Raw genomic sequence first — 25,288 nt, forward strand, 5'->3', positions numbered from 1 at the left:
TTTACGACACTGCAGAAAATCTTGAATATCCATGACAACTTGACAAATGGAAAAAAAAAGCAATTTCTGTGGGAAGCCCTCCTTTGCGTCTAAAAATAGCGATGAATCATGTGAATGCTCCGTGTTTATTTATATACGCTAGTTTTGTTCTGATGTAAATAACAGATACGAGAGTAATTTTACACATTAAGAAAAAAGGTTTTCACAGCAGTTAGTTATAGTTCTATGAATCAGTATAGATTTTTTCATGTACGACCAGTCGGACAAGCTAGCCCGCAGTTTTACTAGCCCGACCACCGATCTTACTAGACAATGTCTGTCGGACGTGCATTACTGTGTCGAACCCTGACCTAGGATGGTCGTTGTTTCAGTCTTCGAAATTAGCACATGCCCGATCGCCCGTGACGAGTTAAATTAATGCCGGGCGCATACGAAAATTCATGTTTGTGGCCCGCCAGGCATGTTAATTATTGAAGCCAATTGACAGTTTATAAAAAAATCGTAAGTTCTTGATATTTGCAAATCTATTTTTCAATTTTGGAAGTTGTAAAACAATGAAATTCTATCGGTATAACAACATGCACCTGCCTGCTCACGTCATCGTTATTGTTTTTGACCGATGCATTTCGGTTACATTCAGTTCTTATCGACGGTTTCTTTAGAAAGTAATAGAGTAGATGCTTTTTGAATCGATTATTTCAATCAAGTAATACGCTTCCGTTTTCGTCAATGTCAACAAATGTCATTGTCGACATAGAGGCTATGTAGTATCTATTGTATGTTGATGGGGCTAAGCCCGGTAAAACACTTCCAAAATAGAAAATTGACAATGATTAATAGAAAAAGGAAGCCAAGAATGCGTACGAGGACACCAGATAACGCTCTTTCCAAGCGCTCTGGTGTAACGATCGACCGTCTTTATTCTAGTGACTGATTAGATGTCATTGTATTCACTACTGTTGAAACAAATTTTCTGCTTTACTATGTGTAGCATTTAAGTGCAAGCATGTTGTGGTTTGTTACATTTTTGGTTAAAAAAGTTTGGGCATGTAAAAAATATGTTGGGCATGTAATAATTCTTAAGTAACTCGTCCGACTGGCATGTGACTTTTCAAAGCTAATTTCGAAGACTGTTTTTTTAATCCGAATTTATTTATCCGAACATGGTAACACTATAGATATTGTTTACATTTTCATTACATGGACAACTGATTCATGACGTTACACGAAGCAACAATAACACACACATCTTTTAACTGCAGGTATACATACATCGTAACCAAACTAACAATAAACGTCTGTTTGAACACTTTCTATACAATTACAAGTTCTAATTTCAAAGTCCAAATTGTTGTTGTTGTTTATTCTTTGCCTATGGAGGCTTGGAGCAGACGCCAAGAGCGTCTTAGCACTACGACTTCCGGAACGTTTGACATATGTAAAATAAATAAATGGTTTGCTTAAATTTTAAGCGACTTACCTTTTTATCTCACAATGGACCTAGCTAAAATGTGTAGTAAGGCCTTAGTAGTGGCCAAACCGAAGGGCGCTCTGGGACCAGAAAAGAAAAAGGTCTCAGTTCTTGATGAAGAGGAATACACAGAGGTTTGTTCTTCTTCTTCTTACAAAGCACTCCTTTTAAGTTGTAAACAAAGCAACAGATAAAGATCGTTTTATCGTTTTGAAGATTTTTATGCGCAAAAAAAGAATTGAAATAAAAAATCAACTGTATAAAAAACGCTTATGCAAAAGGAAAACGAATTGCAATTGATAATAGTTGTAGTTGTACCGTTTCTATCGTACTGCGTTCCATTGGAATAAGTATATTGTAACTATAAGTGCCACCATTATATATGTAGTTAGTTTACATAGACAACAGTTCAGGCCAGTGTCTACATAGAAATTTACTTCCGTCTCAAAAGTTCTGGAAAATTTCAACTTTCTATACCTAGCGAACGGGCGGTCACCAGTTCTATGAACTTCTATCCCCACTGTGGGAATGTTCTTTAGATTTTTCCCATACTGGTTCTAGTCCCAGGAAACAGTTCAATAGCATTTCAAAATAAGCCATGGGCTTTCTATTAAATTGAGCTAAAATATATAGGTTTAAATTTAAAGAAAAAATAAAATGTCTAATAAACGCCGAAAGGCTAGGAAACTTTCATTAACGGCGTGCACACCCAACTTTTAAGAATTTGTTACATGACCCAAACCATCTGGAAAAGATGTTTTGAAGAGTATACAGTTAAGTCAGGTAATCTTGCGCGTCCGGTAATCTTGCGCACTTCGCATTTGCGAATCTCGCAGACGACGAATGGTTTTCTTTAGTGATGAAAGATGGAATTTCACATTTTAAAGAATTAACGGATTTAAAAGTTACGTATTCCATGCAAAATTAAATTCGATCATTTCATTTAAACACCGGTCGCGTCATCCCTATACATCGTAAACACTGGCCTTCTAACGAAAAATTCAAAATGAATCACAAATTCATTGCAGTCTTTAGCGTTTTCATACTTTAAATTATGAATTCATATATCCAACGTGTAATTTATTATTCCATTGCACAATATCCGATCAGTTTTGATATTTTTTGCCATAAAAATATATCGCATCAGACGACATAGTCATCATTTCCCGCCATTCTGTCAAACCATTTTGGTATGATCTCCGCATGCGCAATGGCCTAGTTTTTATATTTTCTGTAAACTATGGAAGCATGATCGTGGTATCAAACCTGTTATGCATTTTTTTCACGCATACCGGTACTTTTTTATTAATTGTACACTATTATTAGTGACTATATTATTTATTGATTTGTAGTGAACAAAAACTGCACTAGAAATCCACATTTAATTTCAATGGTTTTACAAACTGATTTTTAAAATATTTTTCTGGAATGTTTTTTCTGAAACAGTTCAATAGCATTTCAAAATAAGCCATGGGCTTTCTATTAAATTGAGCTAAAATATATAGGTTTAAATTTAAAGAAAAAATAAAATGTCTAATAAACGCCGAAAGGCTAGGAAACTTTCATTAACGGCGTGCACACCCAACTTTTAAGAATTTGTTACATGACCCAAACCATCTGGAAAAGATGTTTTGAAGAGTATACAGTTAAGTCAGGTAATCTTGCGCGTCCGGTAATCTTGCGCACTTCGCATTTGCGAATCTCGCAGACGACGAATGGTTTTCTTTAGTGATGAAAGATGGAATTTCACATTTTAAAGAATTAACGGATTTAAAAGTTACGTATTCCATGCAAAATTAAATTCGATCATTTCATTTAAACACCGGTCGCGTCATCCCTATACATCGTAAACACTGGCCTTCTAACGAAAAATTCAAAATGAATCACAAATTCATTGCAGTCTTTAGCGTTTTCATACTTTAAATTATGAATTCATATATCCAACGTGTAATTTATTATTCCATTGCACAATATCCGATCAGTTTTGATATTTTTTGCCATAAAAATATATCGCATCAGACGACATAGTCATCATTTCCCGCCATTCTGTCAAACCATTTTGGTATGATCTCCGCATGCGCAATGGCCTAGTTTTTATATTTTCTGTAAACTATGGAAGCATGATCGTGGTATCAAACCTGTTATGCATTTTTTTCACGCATACCGGTACTTTTTTATTAATTGTACACTATTATTAGTGACTATATTATTTATTGATTTGTAGTGAACAAAAACTGCACTAGAAATCCACATTTAATTTCAATGGTTTTACAAACTGATTTTTAAAATATTTTTCTGGAATGTTTGTTTGTCAATAATTGGACACCATATGTCTACAATTTTGGAAATTTTGCCTAAACGAGGTCATTATACAAAGTGCGCAAGATTACCGGACACTCTGATAGTTTGAAAATGAAGTGAGTCATGTTTGTTTTGAAATCAAATCGGACAGTTCTTCACTGAATTAATTAGATATTTTTGTGTTAATAAGCACATGAACTTATTGTTTTCATAATAAATATAGATATTTTGTTGTCAATTTATAAAAGAACATGTTTTTAAACCAATTGATCCTTAACTGCGAAAGATTACCGGACAGCATCGTACTCTGAGATTCAATAGCGAAGGTGGTGACAAATTCTAAAGTATTCTTGGCAAAACACAGCGGTGAATATGTGTCTGAAAAACAAATAACAATTACATCTTTGTAAAAATGATTTCCACTGGCTTGTTGTTATATAACAGGTTTTGGACATTTGTCTTAAGTGCAAAATTTGTATGAAAGATAATGTTACAACCACGGGCGACTCGGACAAGAATTTCGCTGAAAGTCGGCAAAAGTGGCTTTATTTTATGAGCAAGGAGAAATCCATTTCACCCTAATTTTCAAGTCAAAACAACCTTCTATTTAAATTCCAGCAAACACAATTTATTTCTTCACATCCATTTAAAATCCATTTATCCGGTAAAATGCCCGATAAGTTTCACACATCATATCCTCTAAGAAGCCAATTCATTAATGCTCTATTGGGCAGTTTGGACAGTTTGTGCATGCATCCAGTAATGTGGTATTGATTACCGTAATCGGTTGTGTATAAGGCGCACTTTTTTACCCCCAAATTTGATTTAAAAAACTTGATGCGCGTTATGCACAACAACAGGCATGCCAAAACATTTTTTCCCTGTCAGTTACCCAGTTACGGTAACTCGGACCATTCTGTTCCCAGTCGATTTAACTGTCACTATGTTAATAATTGTATTATATTTACGATCTGAATATAGATTAACAAACGTTATAAAGTTAAAATTAATATTTTCTATCTTTTTCAGGTACGTACAGAGCATCGAAATCAAATAAATTTGAAGGAGATAATGAAAAACAAGGAAGCCATTTTTATTTAAATTTTATTGTTTATTCCCACAATATTATACCCTACTGTACTAGGGTTACACAATTTAATTGGGGCACTTGTCGATTTACAATAGTATGTCGGCAAGGCCTTTCCCGATATTGATGATTATTTTTATTGCTTTTCAAATGTGTTAATAAAATTGATGTTGTGTTTGTTCACACGTTTTCATACGTCTTGTCAAGATTTGAGTCACCTGTCAAGTTTTGTGTAGCTGGGCTATTATCAAAACATGCGAACCGGCAGACGGCATCACACCTCCACTGTTTAATTATCGCGTGTAATGTCAGTAATGGTGTTGAGAAGTTTGAGTCGTTAAAGTCACCTGTCAATTATACTGAGCAACTGAATGAGCAATAAACAACACTCTTCAACATGAATAAAAACTGCACATTTGCCATTTTTAATCATTATAAAAATTGTCATTAGACTTACCGTATCTTGAATAGCACTGCGATCGACAGAGAAAGAATCTTGAAATTGTCTTTGAATTGTCAGAATTTTTTAATTGTCAGTCACAATATTGACGTTTCGGACATAGACGGACGACCCTTATAAAGACGATCAAAGACAACAACAAAGGTCCTTTTCAGGACCGCGCATATTCTGGAAAGAATATTTTGCAAATTGTCAAACACAAATATATTTGTGTAATGTAACCTTACCATCTATATCGCATAGACGCTCGAAATAACGCGCGAGACCGGCAATGTAAATAAAACGATTTTCTGTTAGCCCATGGAGTATGGAACCGAATTTTTCCCAGTTTTTTTGCATCAAAAACTTTTTTTCCCGATTTTTTGCTTCAAAAAGTTGATGCGCGTTATACACAAATGCGCGTTATACACAACCGATTACGGTAATGCCATTTGAAACTGCCACTTATTGATGTGTGACAAGCTTACAGTTGTAACTCTTTAGAAATTGGCCCCAACTCAGCATTCACATCAAAGGCTTTTGACACAGGGTCAAAAACTTGGTGGCTGGTGCAAGTAAATGAAACTAGGTCAGAACATTTGTTCCTATGATATCTTAGTAAAGTTTGGAACTGGGTCATATCGGGTGAAAACAAGGTCACTGGGTTCAAAAAAAAGGCAAAGCTTGTGAACATTAACAAGGATTTTTACTTAAATCCCAGGTGAGCCCCTTGTTCAGTTTTTCTGGACATGTATTATTGTTAAAAAGAGACAGTCAAATCAATATGCAACGATTTCAAGCTTTTAAAATAAGCCAAAATCCAGGAGCTCACAGGGACCTCTGACTTTCTGGCAATGCCCTGAACTAACCTGGGTCCTTCAGACCTTAGGACCCCAGCCTCAATTTCAGGATTCTGAAAATCTTCACCCATGCTAAAAGAGACATTTCTGTATAACTGGGTTTTCAACCAAAGAATAAACCAACAACAGGTTAACAATATTGTCTTTTAAAAATGTCCACAAATAAGAAATGGTAGTGATGTTTAGTTTGTTGGTAAGAAAGGTTAGTGTGCATATTTATGCCCTCATTTGCTCATGCAGTGTTTTTTTTAAGATGATTAGTCAACTAGAACTTTTTCTGAGCTTAGATAATACCCTATAAGTTTGAATGTATTTTAAGAGTTTACTGACTTTAAATACTTTTAATATAATTCCAGGGTATTGAAAAGATCATAGAGAAAGATTTCTTCCCCGACTTGTCGAAGATGAAGGCACAGTCTGAATACATGGAAGCAATGGAGAAGAATGACCTAGTCAAGTTACGTGAACTAGAGCTCAGATTCTCTAGAAGACCCAACACAGACAAATCTATATGTATGTTGGCGCTGCGTGGTTTCTGTGAAATTTGTATTTCTTATTGTCTTTCTAATCACAAAATTGATCATTCTGTGCCAAAATTCCAAGTTTTCAATTATTAATGATGTGGACATTTCTTATCCCTGAACCATACAACTGAATATCTAATCAGAATTTAAACAGCCAAGATCGCCAGTGTTATTTTTATGGACATCTGACCCATACCTGGTTTATGATGGCTTGTTCAGTATTAATTCACGTTTGAACTTTTCAAGTGTAATATTGGTAGTTTTTGCTTTTAAAGAGAAATTTTGTTCTTATTATTAAACCTTTACATTTTGGATTACCACAGAATTACATCACTTTCAACTAATAATTTAAATTATTTATTTGGTCATTCTCCCCCTTCTTCTTATTCAAGTAGGGCAGAGTTCAATATGTGCACTTTTAATTGGTAAACCACTTTACTGAAGAAAATTGTTTGTGTGTTAACTGATGGCCATGTTATGATTGAAATACTGTAAAACAAGAGGGCCATGATGGCTCTGAATCGCTCACCTGACTAACCTTGCTACATCAACTTAAATTCTATCAGACCCATATACAATCCCAAGCCAGATTTCCTTAATTAATACATTCTGACAAAATTTCATTAAGACGTGATGAAAACTGTGACCACTTTCATCTACACAAGGTTTTACTAGAATTGGCCCGGTGACCTAATTTTTTGACCCCAGATGATCCATATACGATCCAAAATCAGATATTATGAAGATAAACATTCTGACCATATTTCATTAAGATTGGATGAAAACTATGACCTCTATTGTCTACACAAGGTTTTTCTATGATTTGACCTAGTGACCTAGATTTTGACCCCAGATGACCCAAATACAATCCCAACCCAGATTTCATCAAGATTAACATTCTGGCCAAATTTTATTAAGTTTGGATGAAAACTGTGACCTCTACTGTCTATAAAGTTGTTTATTTTTTAACTTTGACCTAGTGACCTAGTTTTTGACCCCAGATGACCCAAATTCAATCCCAACCCAGATTTTAACAAGACAAACATTCTGACCATATTTCATTAAGATCTGATGAAAACTGTGACATCTATTGTCTACACAAGGTTTTTTCTATTATTTGACTATGTGACCTAGTTTTTGACCCCAGATGACCCAAATACAATCCCAACCCAGATTTCATCAAGATAAACATTCTGACCAAATTTCATAAAGATTGGATGAAAACTTCGACCTCTATTGTCTACACAAGGTTTTTCTATTATTTGACCTTGTGACCTAGTTTTTGTCTCCAGATGACCCAAATACAATCCCAATCCAGATTTCATCAAGATTAACATTCTGACCAAATTTCATAAAGATTGGATGAAAACTGTGACCTCTATTGTCTATACAAGGTTTTTCTATTATTTGAAATAGGGACCTAGTTTTTGACCCCAGATAACCCAAATACAATCCCAACCCAGATTTCATCAAGATTCTGACCAAATTTCATAAAGATTGGATGAAAACTGTGACCTCTATTGTCTACACAAGGTTTTTCAATGATTTGACCTAGTGACCTAGTTTTTGACACAGATGACTCAATTACGGGGCCGTCCATAAAGAATGTCACGCTCCAGGTGGGGGGAGGGGTGTAAGAAAGTGTGACAGTTTGTGACATGGGGGAGGGGGGATCAGGTTATGTGTGATGTCACACATTTATTTAAAAAAAAAGATAAAAAATATTGATTATTTCTTAAGTAAAATTTGACAATAATTTTTAAAAAAAGTGAAACATTTGAATTAGTTTTATGTCAAAATAAGACAAATTGCGTATCTCCTGAATGTGTTGTTCGGGTTTTTAATAGGCACCTTGGCTGGGCCGGCTTATTCAATAGACACAACCTCCACGCAGATTTTATTAGTAAATGAGGAAATAATTTATTGGACTGTTCCATTTTTTAGTTAGTAAAGGGTTGAAAAAAAATCTGAATTATAATTTCGTTTTTATTAGAGGTTAACACATAGATAAATATTCATACTGCACACCGTAACAACCCTACAGTCATAAAAGCCTGATGGATGAACACTTCACTTCACCATGGATGGATGATGTCCACAGTGAACATTTTTAAATCAAACATGTTATTCAATGAAAAAATGTGACAACTGTTGACAATTAACTATTCTAGTATTAAAGTCTTTTAATAATGTGAACGTTCTTTTAAGTGAAATTTTAACACGGTTTAATTGTGAATTTTGTTTAAGATTAAATTTGAAATAGGTATTTATTAAAAAAATATATGTTCAAAAGTTAGAGTTTGTGACGTACTTTAGGGGGGGGGGTCCAAGATTTAATGACAGTTTGTGACAGGGGGGGGGGGTAAAAATGGTGGATAAAAAAGCGTGACATACTTTATGGACGGCCCCTACAATCCCAACCCAGATTTCATCAAGATAAACATTCTGACCAAATTTCATAAAGATTGGATGAAAACTGTGACCTCTATTGTCTACACAAGGTTTTTCTATTATTTGACCTAGTGACCCAGTTTTTGACCCCAGATGACCCAAATACAATCCCTACCCAGATTTTATCAAGATAAACATTCTGACCAAATTTCATAAAGATTGGATGAAAACTGTGACTTCTACTGCTACACAAACAAATTGTTGACGGATGCACGCACGCACAACGGACGCTGGACATCACACGGTCACATAAGCTCGCCATGTCACTTCGTGACAGGTGAGCTAAAAAAAATACTTGTAATGTAAAGTGTAAAGTATATAATTTATTTGAAATATTTGCAGATTCGTCCCCATCAACTTTTGAAACTCCAGAACCGGGTTCCAGACCTGAAACACAGAAACATCCCACAGTTACCCTGACAGAGAATAACCTGGAGAATATAGCATATGGTAAAACTTGTTAGCGTTTGTACTTATGCCCATATGAAGTAGGGGCATTTGTACAATAGCACGCTCTGAAGCTTCGGTTTTGAACTTCTCTTTAATAACAGGGTGGATCTCGCTCAAGCTTTCACAGTTGAGTGATCTTAATGTGTAGATGGTCGTAAAGAAGGGCTTTTTGCTGTGACAATTTTTGGCATATGTATTGCCCTTTTCTTTGTTTTTCCAACATAGAATATACAGTGGCCTGAAGCTTGTGGTTGTTTCTCCTCCTTACTGATTGGGTGGAGTTGCTCGCTTAAAGGCCAAGGTCACACTGGACACTTTGTGCATATTCCTTACATGGATAAAGTGAAGGCACGTGTTTGTGCCTGGCGAGTAACTTTATCCAGCATTATGGTATTATGAAAAACATTGGCTCTTACGATAATCATATCATTACAACTTGAAGTTTTTGTACAGTGTTTGTTATATATGGTAGTGGTGATAGTAGATGTTTGTGTGGCTGTGAGGTCTGTTTCTCCATCATGCAGGATGAGATTTTTAAATAAATTTACATAATATATCCCAGTATCAAGATGACATTTTGCATGCACAAACACAAGTTACAAAAGGTATTTGCAGGTCGTTGATGTATTGAGAGCGCATAAACTTCAATCTTATTCAATTCATTCTGATTGTATGTAGTTGAAATGAAGTCTATTTAGTCCATAATTTCTGACATTATTTCTTGCATCCATAAACCTGTTCTAATTGATAAAATCTCTGTTTGAACCGGACAGATGATTCAGGTCCAAAGCTACACCTGGATTCCTTCTTATCTCGCAACACAAGTGAAGACAATCAATCCTTTGGGCAGATATTGGCTGAATCTGAAAAGAAGCACAGAGAAAAACATGGATGGCTATTTGAAAACGAGACTAACCGAACAAAGGTGCATGTACAAGTGCTTCATTAGTTTTGTTTTACTTATTTCTAAACAATGGAAAAAAACAAATGGCTTATTGAGACACTCTTGTAGAACCAGTACCTAATTATTTTTCAGACTTTTTTTTAGCTTAAATTAAAAATTAAATGTATTGTATTTTCTCTCTGAATAATCAGATAATTATGTAATTATGTGAATGAATTTCCTCAAATAACAATAAACAATTTGGTAAATTATGGTGCTGATTGTCCTATGTTTTGGTCTTATTAAGTTTAAATTATTAATAAACTATTGTATTTCAACAGGAAATTATACCTTTTCGAACACAAATTTTAGGATAGGGTTACAATTTCACTCCATATGATTTATGAATGTTTTCCGTAGCTTTCATAGTCATACAAATGTTTATGGTGAGATAAAGTTGCAGCGGGGTTAATATGGTACCCATCTTGTCAGCGAGAGGTCAAAGGTTCTCACACTGGGAGCCTTCCCAATTTCTACTCCAAAGACATAGAGTACACTTCCTACCCAGGAAATAGACTTGATAGTGTTTTAATAAGCAATAGGCTTTCGGGGCAATTGAGCTTAAATAAATGGTTTTAAAATTATTTAAGTTAACTGTTGAAAGATGTATTTTAATAAGAAAAATGAAATGTTTATTATGTATTAATATGACAAATGCTGTACTTGTCCTAGTGTTTCCAAGATTAAAAATGATATTCACTCTTTGTATTCAATATTTGTTGAAATGTTTCAGGAGGAAAACGACCGCTTAGCCTTGCCCAATATTGAAACACAGGCAGCAATAACCGATGGCCAAGCTGGGGTGGACACTTGGAAGTATAAAACAAGAAACGCACTCATGTACGTTCCAGACGGAGTAGACTACAGTGCATCTGAACTTCTTGAGTTAAAAAAGAAAAAACCTCGCAAAGTTGTTCACGAGAACACGCGTTTCAAGGAAAATCCGTGGAACGCACTGAAGAACAGAGAAGCCATGAAGCAGGCTGCCTCTGATAAGGCTGTTATGCATTCTGGGAAATTTGGGCATGATGGGAAGGAATTGGAGGTGGCCATGACACCAAGAGTGAACGGTTACGGGTTTGTGGCAACCCCTTCACCAGCACCGGGGGTTGAAGACTCACCATTCATGACTTGGGGAGAGATTGAGGGGACACCTTTCCAGCTGACCAATGAGACGCCACTGGTGCCGTCTGATGCCCCCGCGTTTAAGGTAATTGTTGGTGTTATCATTAAATTTTAATGATGCTATACTTATGTTGTAATTCTATTTGATCATAATTATCATAAAATTAAAATGATGTTATACATCATGATGGCATTTTACTGCCTTAAAACTGGTATTATAGTAATTTATACCCTGATAAAAACGAAGTCAAAATTCATCTAGAAATTATAATTTAAATTTTTAACTGAAACAATGTTTTGCACATGTTGGCCTTCAACAGGATTTGAGGTCAGTCATCAGACATCAAAGGTAATGTTAACTTATGACAAACTGGTTTTCTCAGTATTTGACGACAAAATAAAATAAAAAATAAAAAACATATTTCATCCCTAGTTCTAGATAATGGATTTGCCATCTAAAGTGGTCCCATTTAAACAATCTTTCTGTGTGAAAACCTAAATAAAGTTATGAAAATTAGGAATTTTCATTGTTCTTTTTGACAGTGGTAAACAATTTTACCCTTGTATATGAAAATATCATTTTGTAACCAGGTTTTCCGAAGGAAAAAAATGGTTATTAGATTTGCGATGTCGGCTGGCGGGCGGGCTGGTGGGCTGGCGGGCGGAACAAGCTTGTCTGGGCCATAACTTTGTCGTTCATTGTCAGATTTTAAAATCATTTGGCACATTTGTTCACCATCATTAGACAGTGTGTCGCGCGAAAGAATTACCTCGATATCTCCAAGGTCAAGGTCACAATTTGAGTTTGAAGGTCAAAAATGGCCATAAATGATGTTGTCCGGGCCATAACTTTGTCGTCATTGTCAGATTTTAAAATCATTTGGCACATTTGTTCACCATCATTAGACGATGTGTCGCTTAATAGAATTATGTCGATATCTCCAAGGTCAAGGTCACAACTTGAGTTTGAAGGTCAAAAATGGCCATAAATGAGCTTGTCCGGGCCATTACTTTGTGATTCATTGTGAGATTTTAAAATCATTTGGCACATTTGTTCACCATCATTAGACGGTGTGTCGCGCGAAAGAATCACGTCGATATCTCCAAGGTCAAGGTCACAATTTGAGTTTGAAGGTCAAAAATGGCCGTAAATGAGCTTGTCTGGGCCATTACTATGTCATTCATTGTGACATTTTAAAATATTTGGCACATTTGTTCACCATTATTGGACGGTGTGTTGCGCGAAAGAATTACGCCAATATCTCCAAGGTCAACGTCGCCACAACTAAAAACAGATTGATTTTGAAACAACTATGTAAACTAACTATGAACAATCAGAAACAATGCACATTTTGATTTTGAGTTGCCTCTCTTTATCAGACTTTTTATGCTCCCGGTATGGTGGCATATAGCAGTTGAACTTTCCGTCAGTATGTCAGAAAAGGAAAACTTTAACGTTGGCCGTAACTTTTGCATTATTGAACATAGAAACTTGATATTTGGCATGCATGTGTATCTTATGACGCTGCACATTTTGAGTGGTGGAAGTTCAAGGTCAAGGTCATCCTTCAAGGTCAAAGGTCAAAAAAATAATAATTTCAAAGCAGCGTTCTCATGAAGCTGCACATTTTGAGTGGGGGAAGTTCAAGGTCAAGGTCATCCTTCAAGGTCAAAGGTCAAAAAAAATAATTCAAAGCGGCGTTCTCATGAAGCTGCACATTTTGAGTGGTGGAAGTTCAAGGTCAAGGTCATCCTTAAAGGTCAAAGGTAAAAAAAAAAAAAAAATTATATTTATTTCAAAGCGGCGCAATAGGGGGCATTGTGTTTCTGACGAACACATCTCGTTTTTTTTAGCTCATCTATTTTTTGAAAAAAAATTATGAGCTATTGTCATCACCTTGGCGTCGGCGTCGGCGTTGGCGTTGGCGTTGGCGTCGGCGTCCGGTTAAGTTTTGCGTTTAGGTCCACTTTTCTCAGAAAGTATCAATGCTATTGCATTCAAACTTGGTACACTTACTTACTATCATGAGGGGACTAGGCAGGCAAAGTTAGATAACTCTGGCGTGCATTTTGACAGAATTATGTGCCCTTTTTATACTTAAAAAATTGCAAATTTTGGTTAAGTTTTGCGTTTAGTTCCACTTTTCTCAGTAAGTATCAATGCTATTGCATTCAAACTTGGTACACTTACTTACTATCATGAGGGGACTGGGCAGGCAAAGTTAGATAACTCTGGCATGCATTTTGACAGAATTATGTGCCCTTTTTATACTTAGAAAATTGACAATTTTGGTTAAGTTTTGTGTTTAGGTCCATTTTATTCCTTAAGCATCAAAGCTATTGCTTTCATACTTGCAACACTTACTAACTATCATAAGGGGACTGTGCAGGCAAAGTAATGTAACTCTGACTGGCATTTTGACAGAATTATGTGCCCTTTTTATACTTAGAAAATTGAAAATTTGATTAAGTTTTGTGTTTAGGTCCACTTTATTCCTACAGTATCAAAGCTATTGCTTTCATACTTGCAAGATTTATGAACTATCATAAGGGGACGGTGCAGGCAAAGTTATGTAACTCTGACTGGCATTTGGACGGAATTATGGGCCCTTTATACTTAGAAAATTGAAAATTTGGTTAAGATTTATGTTTTGGTCACTTTACCCCTAAAGTATCATAGATATTGCTTTCATACTTGGAACACTCACAAACTATCATAAGGGTACAGTAAAAGGACAAGTTGCATAACTCTGGTTGTCATTGTTACGGAATTATGGCCCTTTTTTGACTTAGTAACTTTTAATATATGGTTAAATTTTGTGTTTCGATCCACTCGAAGTATCAAGGCTATTGCTTTCAAACTTCAAATACTTACATGCTATCATGAGGTTACTGTACCTGGCAACTTGAATTTTACTTTGACCTTTGAATGACCTTGACTCTCAAGGTCAAATTATTAAATTTTGCTAAAATTGCCATAACTTCTTTATTTATGATTAGATTTGATTGATACTTTGATGAAACTACTCTTACCTGACATACCACAATAGACTTCACCCAAACCATCCCCCGTGCCCTCCCCCCCCCTCCCCCCCTCCCCCCCCCCCCTAATTTTTTTTTTTTTTTTTTTTTTTTTTTTATAAGATCATCTCACAAATGACCACCACACCCTCACACTATACCCCCACCCCACCCCCCCACCCCCCCCCCCCCCCCAAATTTTTTTTTTGATTTTTTTTTTTTTTTTTTTTTTTTTTAAGATCATCTCACAAATTATCACCACACCCTCACACTATACCCCCCCCCCCCCCCCCCCCCGATTTTTTTTTTTTTTTTTTTTTTTTTTCGCTTTTTTGGAAGATAATGTAATAAATGTCCACAACCCCACACTATACACCCCTCTTCACTCCACTCCTCCCTCCTTTGTGATTGAAAATGAGAGTCCCTTCACCTTTAAAAAGAAAATAGATGAGCGGTCTGCACCCGCAAGGCGGTGCTCTTGTTTCTAATTGAAATCAAGGTCAGTTTTACACAAGGGGGTTAACAATACACATTTTAAATTGTCTCCCTTTATCAGACTTTTTTCAACTGAAAACCAGAAAAAACATTATGTTTATGGCATATTGTTGCTTACCCTGAATCTCTGACTCAGATTCCTGACGTTCCGAAAAGAGACCAGCTGGCATTCCAGCTTGCAGAAAAGGCCAGCAAACAGCACAGAGATAAGAAGGAGAATGCCCTGAGACTGGCTTCCAGATTTGCGAGGTATTGGCAGTTACATGTTTGATTGACACATCAAAGAATATTTTATTTTATTTTTAAGTTTTTATTTTCCCGCAGGAGGGCATATAGATGTGTCACTGACTGTTGATGATTGTGTGGTTATTGATTGTGAGTCCCCATTGGTCAAGATATTGTTTTTTTTCTGAAAATTGTATATGATTTGATTTTAATATAACTTAATGTGTCATGTACAAATCTAATTTTCCTTGTTGAAAGGTCAAGTTGCCAATTGAAGGTCAAATTACATTTGTTTTCATTTGTTAATGCCTGGGAGGATTTTAATACCATGGAGCATTATTAACCTTAACCAGAGGATGTGTCACAAATCACAGTATGAGGTCAAAAGTCATGCATTTTCTTTCTTTTTTTTTCAAACTTTTATTGAAAAACATTTGTCCTGGTTCTGTAATAAATGTACAATGTATTTCCCCATGGCAATGAAAAGGTTTGTTTTGTGATCGTATGTATCACATCCTGTAACACACCTGTTTTGTTTTGATATGTCACACTTTGAAAAAGAATACTGTTCAGGTACATTAGTACTCTCAAAGTAAATAATGAGTTTTAAAGTATGTTGATGTGTTTTTTAACTCCTGGGTATGTAGTGTGTCTAATTGAGCAATTGATAAAATACCTTCTACACAGTTAAATGTGTAAATGTGAAAGCGTCAGTAAGATCACTTATTGAACACAGCTTTAATACCCGTATTTTTGTTTATTAATGCATATTAAGATGCCGCTTGCTTTTCATTGAGTTGAATTATATGTTAGCAGTACTCACTGTTACTTGCAAGATATGTATTATCCCCTGCAAAAGGCGGAGGGATATATAATGGTTGTCGACCATTTGCCAGTCCGTCTGTCACAAACTTTTTTAGGCTATACATTATCTCAGAAACTATAAAGGATATAAACATGAAACTGCGAGGGTGTATACATGTAGATACCAATCAGGAGAAGTGCCATGCATAATAAAAATAACCCTACACTTTTTCACATAAGGTTATTTCTCTTATTGTTTTTTATGTCCCCCACCACTATAGTGAGGAACATATTGTTTTTGCCCTGTCTGTTGGTTTGTTTGTTTGTTTGCGCCAATTTTAACATTTGCAATAACTTTTGCAATTTTGAAGATAGCAACTTGATATTTGGCATGCATGTGTATCTCATGGAGCTGCACAGTTTGAGTGGTGAAAGGTCAAGGTCATCCTTGAAGGTCAAAGGTCAAATATATAGTTTCAAAGCTGTGCAAAAGGGGACATAGTGTTTCTGACAAACACATATCTTGTTTGTCAATGTAACTTTTCTGGGCTATATCTCAGATACAAGCTTTCTACATGAAACTTTGTGGGTGTATACTGTATAGATATCAATGAGCAGAATTGCCTTGCACAAGAACCATAACTCTACACTTTCTTACATAAATAAGAGTTATTGCCCTTTGTTGTTTTATATGATGTATTTTTTCAGGGCTGTGTAACAGATACACTTCAAGATTTAAACATAAAACTTTGTGGGTGTATAGACATCAATAAGGAGAATTGCAATGCATAAAAACAATTGCCCTACAATTATTTTATTTTTTTAAGGATTATACCTTATATCAACGGATATGCATCAATCCATAAACACAATTTATTTTGCGCGGGATATCAATTCAAAGAATTTTGATGTTTTAAAATTCTATTATATCTGCATTGCTAGTGTACCACTACAACATACCAGAAATATATGTGATTGCAATACAATGTTATTTCACAAGTAAGCCTGTGCAGTCTGCACACACATCAGGGAACACTTTCTTTCATGGAACTGTTCATTTATACTACATCCGTTTAAATGAAAATTCATTCAAGGCGGAAAGGCTTACCTGATAAGCCTTTATGCACATGCATTTTGCCCGATTCTCCCAAAAAAGAGGCTCATATTTTTGTTCTTTTTCTCCACAGCCCTGGCACAAGCAAAGGTTCGGCTATCGAGAGGATCAGTTCCTTGTCCCCTGCCGCCCAGAGACTACTGGGCTCCAAGATTGCAGTCCGATCTGGGACAGACAAGGCTCTCCGGGCCAGCTACAGTCCCTCTCCGACCCGGAGCCAGTCGGGGGACAAGACCCCGAAACTCACGCCCAAGACAACACCTAAAAATAAGACGCCATTGTTCAGTGATTCCCCTAGTTTGACCCCTGGACAGAAACGGGATGCAAGTGAGGCTCCATCATTGACTGACAATTTGCTGAAGATTCCAAGAAAACGGCAAAAAGCGACAGATTTTTTCTGAGCAATACTTTGATAAGGTAGCATTTTTTTGCTAAGGGAAAAGCACTTTGACAAGTGCATTGGCATGGTGGCCACTGCCTCAGATCAGAACTAGAGAAGTGGGAAAACAGTGTGCTCTTGTGATTCTGCACTTTTGTTAATATTACTATACTTGTAATTTTTGTTTAGTTATAATACTAGTGATATTGGCTAAGAACATCAGGAATTTTAAGCCCACCTTAAGGGATAAGGGGAAGAAGTGGTGCAAGATCAGAATTGTATGCAAGGCAATCATTTATGTGTGATGCTGCATTAAGATATGTAGTAATGTAGTGTTTCAAAGTTTATGGCACCGTTTGCAACCATTTTTGCATACTTGGCAATCCTATAGTTATCAGCAGATTTGGGAAGACCTTTCCTTAAACGTAGTTTAACAATGATAAATATTATGTTGTTCCTTGTGGATTCAAGACTTGTGGATTAACAATCTGATTAAATGAGTGTAAGAAAGGAGTTATGTGTGAGTCTTTAAATTTTCATTTTCTAGTCATTTATTAGAAATAATATGCTTAACTAAAAAAAGGACTTTATTTTTTCAATATATTCCAATTATAAATTAGTGATTTAATAAACTTTGCCCAGTTTATCAATACATCATACCATGCCTGTTTGCACATTGAAAGGTTACCATCAATACGCAAAATGTATATATCTTTCATTTCTTGTTGGATTCTTAAGGGTATTACAAGGCGATTGCCAAGTAATTTATGTGCTTTTAGTACTGAAATACATAGAAGAAAGTACTTTTGTTCTGTACGAGTATGCTATTTACCATGCAAATTAATAAATTCTCATACTAAGTACCAATTGTCCTATAACTGTCCTTGGTTGTATTCCTCAAGAATGGCCAATGTAACTTCTTCACACAGACATTTTAAATTATTTTTGATAGAGTTATATTTAAATAAATATTTCTTATCATGATGCATATTTGTTTTTATACATTATCAAATAAATATTGTTTTAAAGTTTCAACATTATCAAGTAAATTGTAAGCTACCGGTAGATGCCCGTCTGTTGTAAAGAATGCTAATATATTGTTATAATTTAAAATGTCAGTGTGTATTTGACCTCCGAACATTTTACAAAATAATCCTTTTAACGTGGACAACATAATTATTATGATGCATTTTAATTTTTGCTGGTTAAATGAAATAACAGTCAGCACAAGGTGCATCATGCCCATATTCTGACTAGTGTTGTTTTTTATGCCCCGAAGGAGGGTATATAGTGATCGCACTGTCTGTATGTCTGTCCGTCACACTTTGTGTGTAGGTTTCGAAAAATGCTCATAACTTCTATGTCGCTTCAGATGTAACCTTCATATTTGGTATCAGGGCTTGACACTAACTTGTACAGATTGGTGTCCATAGGGAACCCTGCCTATTAAAATTAGAGCAAAATCCTGGGAAAAACTGGTGTCCCTCACAAAAACTTAGGGGTCTCGGGTTCCCGGGACACTGTTAGTGTCGAGGCCTGGGTAGGCATATGTATATGGACAAGGCCTTTCCATACGCACACAAATTTTGACCCCTTGACCTTAGGATCTGCGTTTAGGTTTCCAAATCTGCGTCCATCCGGGGCATAAGTCATCCTATGGAGACAGCTCTTGTTTCATTCAAATTTAGGTCTGGTAGGGGGACCCATTACCAATAGAAAAAAGTATAAATGTTTCCCAAATGGGACCTAAAAATTCCCATTTGAAGGTTTCCCCCCAAAAAATATTAATAAGTCTCAACATTTAGTTCATCACCCTTCCAGATCTAAAAGTTGAACCGTAGTAAATGTAATATTAAAATCACTTGTATTCTCGATTTTAAAGAATTTCTTTGGAAAAAATCTAAAACACTAATTTCCCAAGTTTAGTCAAAACAACGCTATTTTCCCATTCCAAAGGACCAAGCCCCATTCCCAAAATGATGACAAAAAACACGGCTGACCTTTAACCACAACAAGGACAATGGTCATCCACCAGACGCTGTCTCCACAGAATTTTAGGCAAGATTGTAAGATTCCCTTGTGAATTATTAAGTTACTTTCAGACAAGCTGCAACATTTCTAAATTTGACCTTTAACCTCTAAGTTTGACCATCAAGCTAGGAGATATCTGTTTAATGCCACAAAGCCTTTTCTATTACAATTTATAATGAACAACTTTTATAAATTATTGCATGTTGAATGATGAATTTTTAGTAAGACAAGCTTAAAGGACATATGGATCACATTGATAAACACATGTACATACACAAAACCTTCAATGCAATGCTGTGATAGCATAACAATAAGCCAACAGCTGGCTGACTCAACTAAAACTCGAATGATTTTACTTTTTTAGAAGTACAAGAATGAAAACCCACAGAACATGTAAATGATTGTATTGGCAATTAAACAGTACCAGCATAGGCAATTAAGTAATGTTTTATGACTGATGAATTTTAAGGTGTTTTCGTAGGTTTCCAGCAAGGGTGGATTTATATGGGCACAGAGAACAAGCAAAAGGTTTAACTCCAGTGTGAATTCGGTTATGCAATCGTAAGTCCTTCCTGTTATAGAACCTTTTACCACACTGATCACAAACATGGGTTCTCTCATTTCTATGACGCCTGGAATGTTCCAATAATCCTTCAGATCTTTTGAACACCTTTCCACAGCCGGGAAAATCACATTTAAATGGATAGACATCCTGATGCACTTTAGCGTGAACTTTTTCCAGAGTTTTCTGAGTTTTGAAATTTTTGCCGCAAATTTCACACGTCCAAGGACGCTCCTGAGAATGGACAACTTCTTTGTGAAATTTCAGATTACCTGCTGTGCTGAGAATGGCCTCACATTGGTCACATTTGTGCACAATGTTTGATTCTTTGTGGAAAATGTTCCTGTGCTGGGTTAACTGAGCCGACTCATAGAATTGGTTACCGCAAACTTCGCACTGGAATGTTTTCTTCCCAGTATGTCGCAACATGTGTTTACGCAGATTGTGAGCTTCTACAAAACACTTTCCACATTCGGAGCATATATGGCTCTTGTCATTTGTATGGTATTTCATATGTAACATGTAATGACTATATGTCTGCGAAGTGTACTTCTTGTTACAAAATTCACACACAAACACGCATTTACCATTTATCTTGTGCTTTTCGAAGGCAGATAAACGCTTAAAACTTCTTTCACACTCACTACAAGTAAATCTGTCTTTTTGTTTGCACTTATTCTCTTCTTTCACATAACTGCAAGACTTTTCAACAGTTTGTGAACCATGTATAGTTTCTTCCAACTTTTCTTTTTTAATGATGTCATTTTTATTTAGATCATTATTATTATTGAGTCTCAACCCTTGAGCATCGTCAACTTCAGTCTCTGAACCTGAATTTTCTTGAAATTCCTTTTTGCAACATATGGATGCACTGCTTTCAGAATTTTTGCAGATTTCCTCAAAGTCACGTTCTTCATTTTCCATGATTGATTGCTCTGAGCCAAGGGCAGCAGTTACATAGTCCTGTAGGTAAGATAAAACATCTGTACCGACCATACCCTGATCGTCATCAGGGCCTGTTGAGCCAGTTTGATTTATTGAAAACTTAGAAACATCACTCCTATCACAGTATTGACTTGGTTCAAAGGTCTGTTCATTGACAGTCATCTGTCTATCACGCAAATCTAAAAAATAAGAAAATGGTTTTGTTTAGAAATTAGACATACATGTTTGCAACACAAAATAGATAATTTATACAGGCTAACTTCAGTGTTTAATATAAGCAATTGTTTGAATACTTAATAGGTGAGTATGATTGAAGAGTTTTATTACTTCAATTTGAAAATAAGTTTCTTACTCAGTGTTTGAAGATAAAACTTTGTTTAATTTATATTCCCATATCAAATAATGTTTATTTATTTTAAAAAGTTTATTAGGCAGTATTGTTTAGCAGAAATTATAACATTGTTACAGTAACATGAGTTGATTATTAAATAAAATCAGATTTAAGAACAAAAGTGTCAAAACCTTTGTTGAATGTCCACCCTTTGAAGACAAATAGTTCTCTTATGGCTATTTCTTGTTCCAATGTTACGTAAAGCGACAACAGATAAACATCCATTGTTCATTAAATCTTCCTACAATTTCCTGCAAAAAAAATGCTTGTACTTAAAATATGTCACAAACTTAAGTTGTTCCAAAACATTATTACATGTGTCAATTTATTTTTGAAGACAGTCATCAAATAATGAAATTGTTAAAACATCCATTATACATGTAAGCTGCTGCATCTTTTGACGATTTTAAAACCTGAAAATTATAAAGAGTTGCAACACTAAATGATTGAGTAATTTGGAGAGTTCTGTTGCTGTTGTTATATTTTGTGACAATACGAGGATTGCTTATATGAAGTATAAAATACATCACTAATTGTATGAGCCGGATGGCCGAGTGGTCTAAGCGTTAAGACTTCTACTCCAGGGATCAGTGGTTCCAGCCCAGTTGAGGGTTACTTTTTTTTTCTTTATTTAATTTTATTCTTGTTTTTTTACAGGAGCTTTTTAGATCCAATGTTTACATTTATCAATATAAAGCGTTTAATGACAAACTTCAATACATGCCAAAATCTGTGAAAAGGTCCCTTTAACCAGTGAATCAGACAGTCCTACATACAGACCATGATACAGTTATAGGTATTTTAATGTAGATGTCAACCAAAAATGGACACAATATAACGGTTTAACCCTGTGGATGTATCATGACATGGAGTTTCCATTCTGCAGCTTCTGCCAGCATCTTGTCATTTATAAAGTTTGTATGCAAACAAAGTTTCATATACGGATGAGCATGTTGCTTCGTCAAAGATTGGTCGTTTCATTCTCGGGAAATAAGAATCAAAAGATTGATTTTGCATATTTAACTCATAAAAGATATTATTATAATCATTAAGACCAAATAAACGTGTCAAGTACCTGTGAGTTAACTATGCAATAGCGATACAGGTTAATATATTTTTGTCCTCATCTTTTTAATCAAGACAGTAAGATATGTTGATTAATCTGTGTGAACATCTCAGTTGAAATCATTTGGTAAACCTAATATTTTCTATGTTCCATTAAATCAATGATGTGAACAAAATACAGTTCGCTAAAGTAATGACAAAATTGGTAAAAAGGGCCGTAACTACGAAAATCATTTAAGGTTATAAAGCACAAACTGTGCGTTAAAAATACGTTTATAACTGGCAAAGCTTTTCCTTATCGGTTTCAAACGTTCAAATGGTAGCTCGTAACATTTTGCTTGCAAAGATCCCGGTGTATGGTTAGAATCAGAGAGAACGCAAAAAGTTTGTATTCAAAAAATTTAATTGCAGTGTGTCCACACTAAGATCTATCAATAACCAAAGGAATGCAGGAATGGTAACAGGACTGCGGGATAGTCCAAATAATTAGACGTAATCTACCGATTACGATGTTTGTGTTCTTCGGAGTTCCCAGGCCTCTTAACGAGGTCATTTTATCTGGACCTGCCCATGTGATCTTACAGGGGAAAAAGATTAATTTTGAGCCAAAGTAGGTCAAATTTACCCCGGCTGCCCGGGTATTCGCCAAAGATATAATTTAGATCCAACTAGACCAGTGCACGGTGGCCAATGAGACCTTAATGTGCACTGGTGGTAGACAATTTCAAGACAATTTCATGACTGAGCGCAGCTCCGCCAAGGGACTGCAGCGCACAGCTCTGCCTTTATGGCCACTCTCGTTGTCACCAGCCGTCGTCTTCATACCAGAGACAGTTTCCCCACTGCGTTGAACGTACTGAGCACCGCCGTTCCGGGGTCCCTCTATAAGGCCACCCCCTCGATGTTCTGATCCTGAGCTCAGGTCCGTCCCGTATTTCCTCAACCGTGGTGATCCCGCTGTTCCCGTCCCCCTTCAGAAGGGACCTCTGGCAGGTCCGGGCCAGCGAACTCTCGACGATAAACAGCGGTTGACAAGACCGCTGCATCTTGGACAAGACAGCAATCCCAGCAGAATAGAGTACGTACGGCTCGAGGGTGGCGGACTGCTGGATTAGCAGAGCCGCCCGCAGAAGTTCCCCTCAAATGAGAAAATCTTCTGCGGGTGACTCTCGCCTCGGTCGCGACGCGCACGCTCCAGCTGCAGCTGTTGTAGCTGCTGACCGAGTACCGATTACGATGTATATCGACCTCATATTTATAGGAGTAGATTGCGGGTGATCTCCTGCTATCTTTCGACCCTATTTTATTTGGCGTTATCGCGCGAGACTTCAACGTGTTCGCACTCTTGATTCCGATTAATGATTCCATGATATGTAATTACCTCGAGAGAAGGGAAACATGAAAAAAGTTTCTATATGTATTAAAGTCTTAATGATTAAAAGTGATGCAAGAATAATACAAAGTAGGTTTATAAAATATGTGTCGCTGCAGCTTGAGATATTAAGCAATAATACGCCATCAACGTAATATTAATGTTCGCGTTAGCTTTACACCTTACAGTACTTACTCGGCCTTACACTTACCGGTAATAATTGTTTCTGTAATTCTAATGAATAATGTATACTGAAAAAAGGTGATATCGTGCTCTATTGTATGTAATAAATTTAGTTATTAACCAGGTTTTCCGAAGGAAAACACTGGTTATTAGATTGGCGAATATTGGCGGGCGGGCGGGCTGGTGGGCTGGCGGGCGGGCGGAACAAGCTTGTCCGGGCCATTACTTTATCGTTCATTGTGAGATTTAAAAATCATTTGGCACATTTGTTCACCATCATTAGACGGTGTGTCGCGCGAAAGAATAACGTCGATATCTCCAAGGTCAAGGTCACACTTTGAATTAAAAGGTCAAAAATGGCCATAAATGAGCTTGTCCGAGCCATAACTATGTCATTCATTGTGAGATTAAAAATCATTTGGCACATTTGTTTACCATAATTGGACGGTGTGTCGCACGAAAGAATTACGCCAATATCTCCAAGGTCAAGGTCGCCACGACCAAAAATAGATTTATTTTGAAACAAAGGGGGTTAATTTTAAACAATCAGTTCAGTTTGACTTGTCTCCCTTTATCAGTCTTTTTTCAAATTGAAAACCTGGTTTTGTGACAATTTTGTCCCTTGTTTTAATTTAAAATAGTTCTGGCGATAGTAATGAGCGAAGAATTTCTTAAAAATATCCCTTGATCTAAGTCTTTACATATCGCTTTAGAACTTCATTTATAATAATACCCCAACATATCCAGTTTTTTTCTAAAACTTAAGGAATCTCCAAAGATCCGCTTATTTCACGTCTCGCTGTAGAATCTTACGTTTCACACATATATAACCTTCTACTTATTATCGCTTAGTTCCATAACCTTACAAAGCTCTAAAACACAACCCTTTTCTCTCTTGAGCTCCCTGTCTTTCTTTGAACATAAATGGTTTATAGTGATTGTGTTTGGAAGTTTACAACGTCCTTCCGTGCATGACGCTACATTATGACTTGTAAGGTCACTTAGTCATGCAGAGTGTGACCCATCACTCCTTACTTATTACCTCGCTAG

General features: G+C 36.1%; 3 protein-coding genes across 5 annotated transcripts in view; 1 reads left to right on the forward strand and 2 right to left on the reverse strand.

Moving 5' to 3' along the window:
* LOC127855167 (peroxisomal carnitine O-octanoyltransferase-like) overlaps positions 1-1,424 on the reverse strand; it is a 28,707-nt gene extending 27,283 nt beyond the window's left edge. For 2 of the 3 annotated variants that reach the window (XM_052390576.1, XM_052390578.1), the window contains exon 1: positions 1,273-1,424. The gene's annotated coding sequence lies outside the window, so the exon portion shown is untranslated. The remainder of the gene's footprint in view (positions 1-1,272) is intronic. The other variant, XM_052390577.1, reaches the window with a different exon arrangement.
* LOC127855168 (splicing factor ESS-2 homolog) lies at positions 1,384-18,552 on the forward strand. Its single transcript, XM_052390580.1, has 7 exons — positions 1,384-1,605; positions 6,515-6,671; positions 9,476-9,583; positions 10,357-10,508; positions 11,260-11,736; positions 15,304-15,416; positions 17,384-18,552. The coding sequence occupies exons 1-7, from the start codon at positions 1,495-1,497 to the stop codon at positions 17,709-17,711; spliced, it is 1,446 nt and encodes a 481-aa protein (XP_052246540.1). The 5' UTR covers positions 1,384-1,494; the 3' UTR covers positions 17,712-18,552.
* Positions 18,553-20,107: 1,555 nt separating this feature from the next.
* Positions 20,108-22,889, reverse strand: LOC127855169 (gastrula zinc finger protein XlCGF57.1-like). The gene is made up of 3 exons (XM_052390581.1): positions 22,694-22,889; positions 21,750-21,869; positions 20,108-21,406 (listed from the first exon to the last, which is right to left on the reverse strand). Exons 2-3 carry the CDS (start codon positions 21,841-21,843, stop codon positions 20,169-20,171), a joined length of 1,332 nt encoding a protein of 443 aa, XP_052246541.1. The 5' UTR covers positions 21,844-21,869; positions 22,694-22,889; the 3' UTR covers positions 20,108-20,168.
* Between the last annotated feature and the right edge of the window lie 2,399 nt (positions 22,890-25,288).

This window comes from Dreissena polymorpha, chromosome 13, assembly GCF_020536995.1.
Source record: "Dreissena polymorpha isolate Duluth1 chromosome 13, UMN_Dpol_1.0, whole genome shotgun sequence".
Taxonomy (NCBI): domain Eukaryota; kingdom Metazoa; phylum Mollusca; class Bivalvia; order Myida; family Dreissenidae; genus Dreissena; species Dreissena polymorpha.

Coding starts and splice junctions, on each gene's coding strand:
- LOC127855168 (XM_052390580.1), top strand. CDS start 1,495: ATGGACCTAGCTAAAATGTGTAGTAAGGCCTTAGTAGTGGCCAAACCG. Junction 6,672..9,475: donor CAACACAGACAAATCTATAT/GTATGTTGGCGC, acceptor AAATATTTGCAG/ATTCGTCCCCATCAACTTTT. Junction 15,417..17,383: donor CTGGCTTCCAGATTTGCGAG/GTATTGGCAGTT, acceptor TTTTCTCCACAG/CCCTGGCACAAGCAAAGGTT.
- LOC127855169 (XM_052390581.1), bottom strand. CDS start 21,843: ATGGATGTTTATCTGTTGTCGCTTTACGTAACATTGGAACAAGAAATA. Junction 21,407..21,749: donor AGGGTGGACATTCAACAAAG/GTTTTGACACTT, acceptor CTTATTTTTTAG/ATTTGCGTGATAGACAGATG.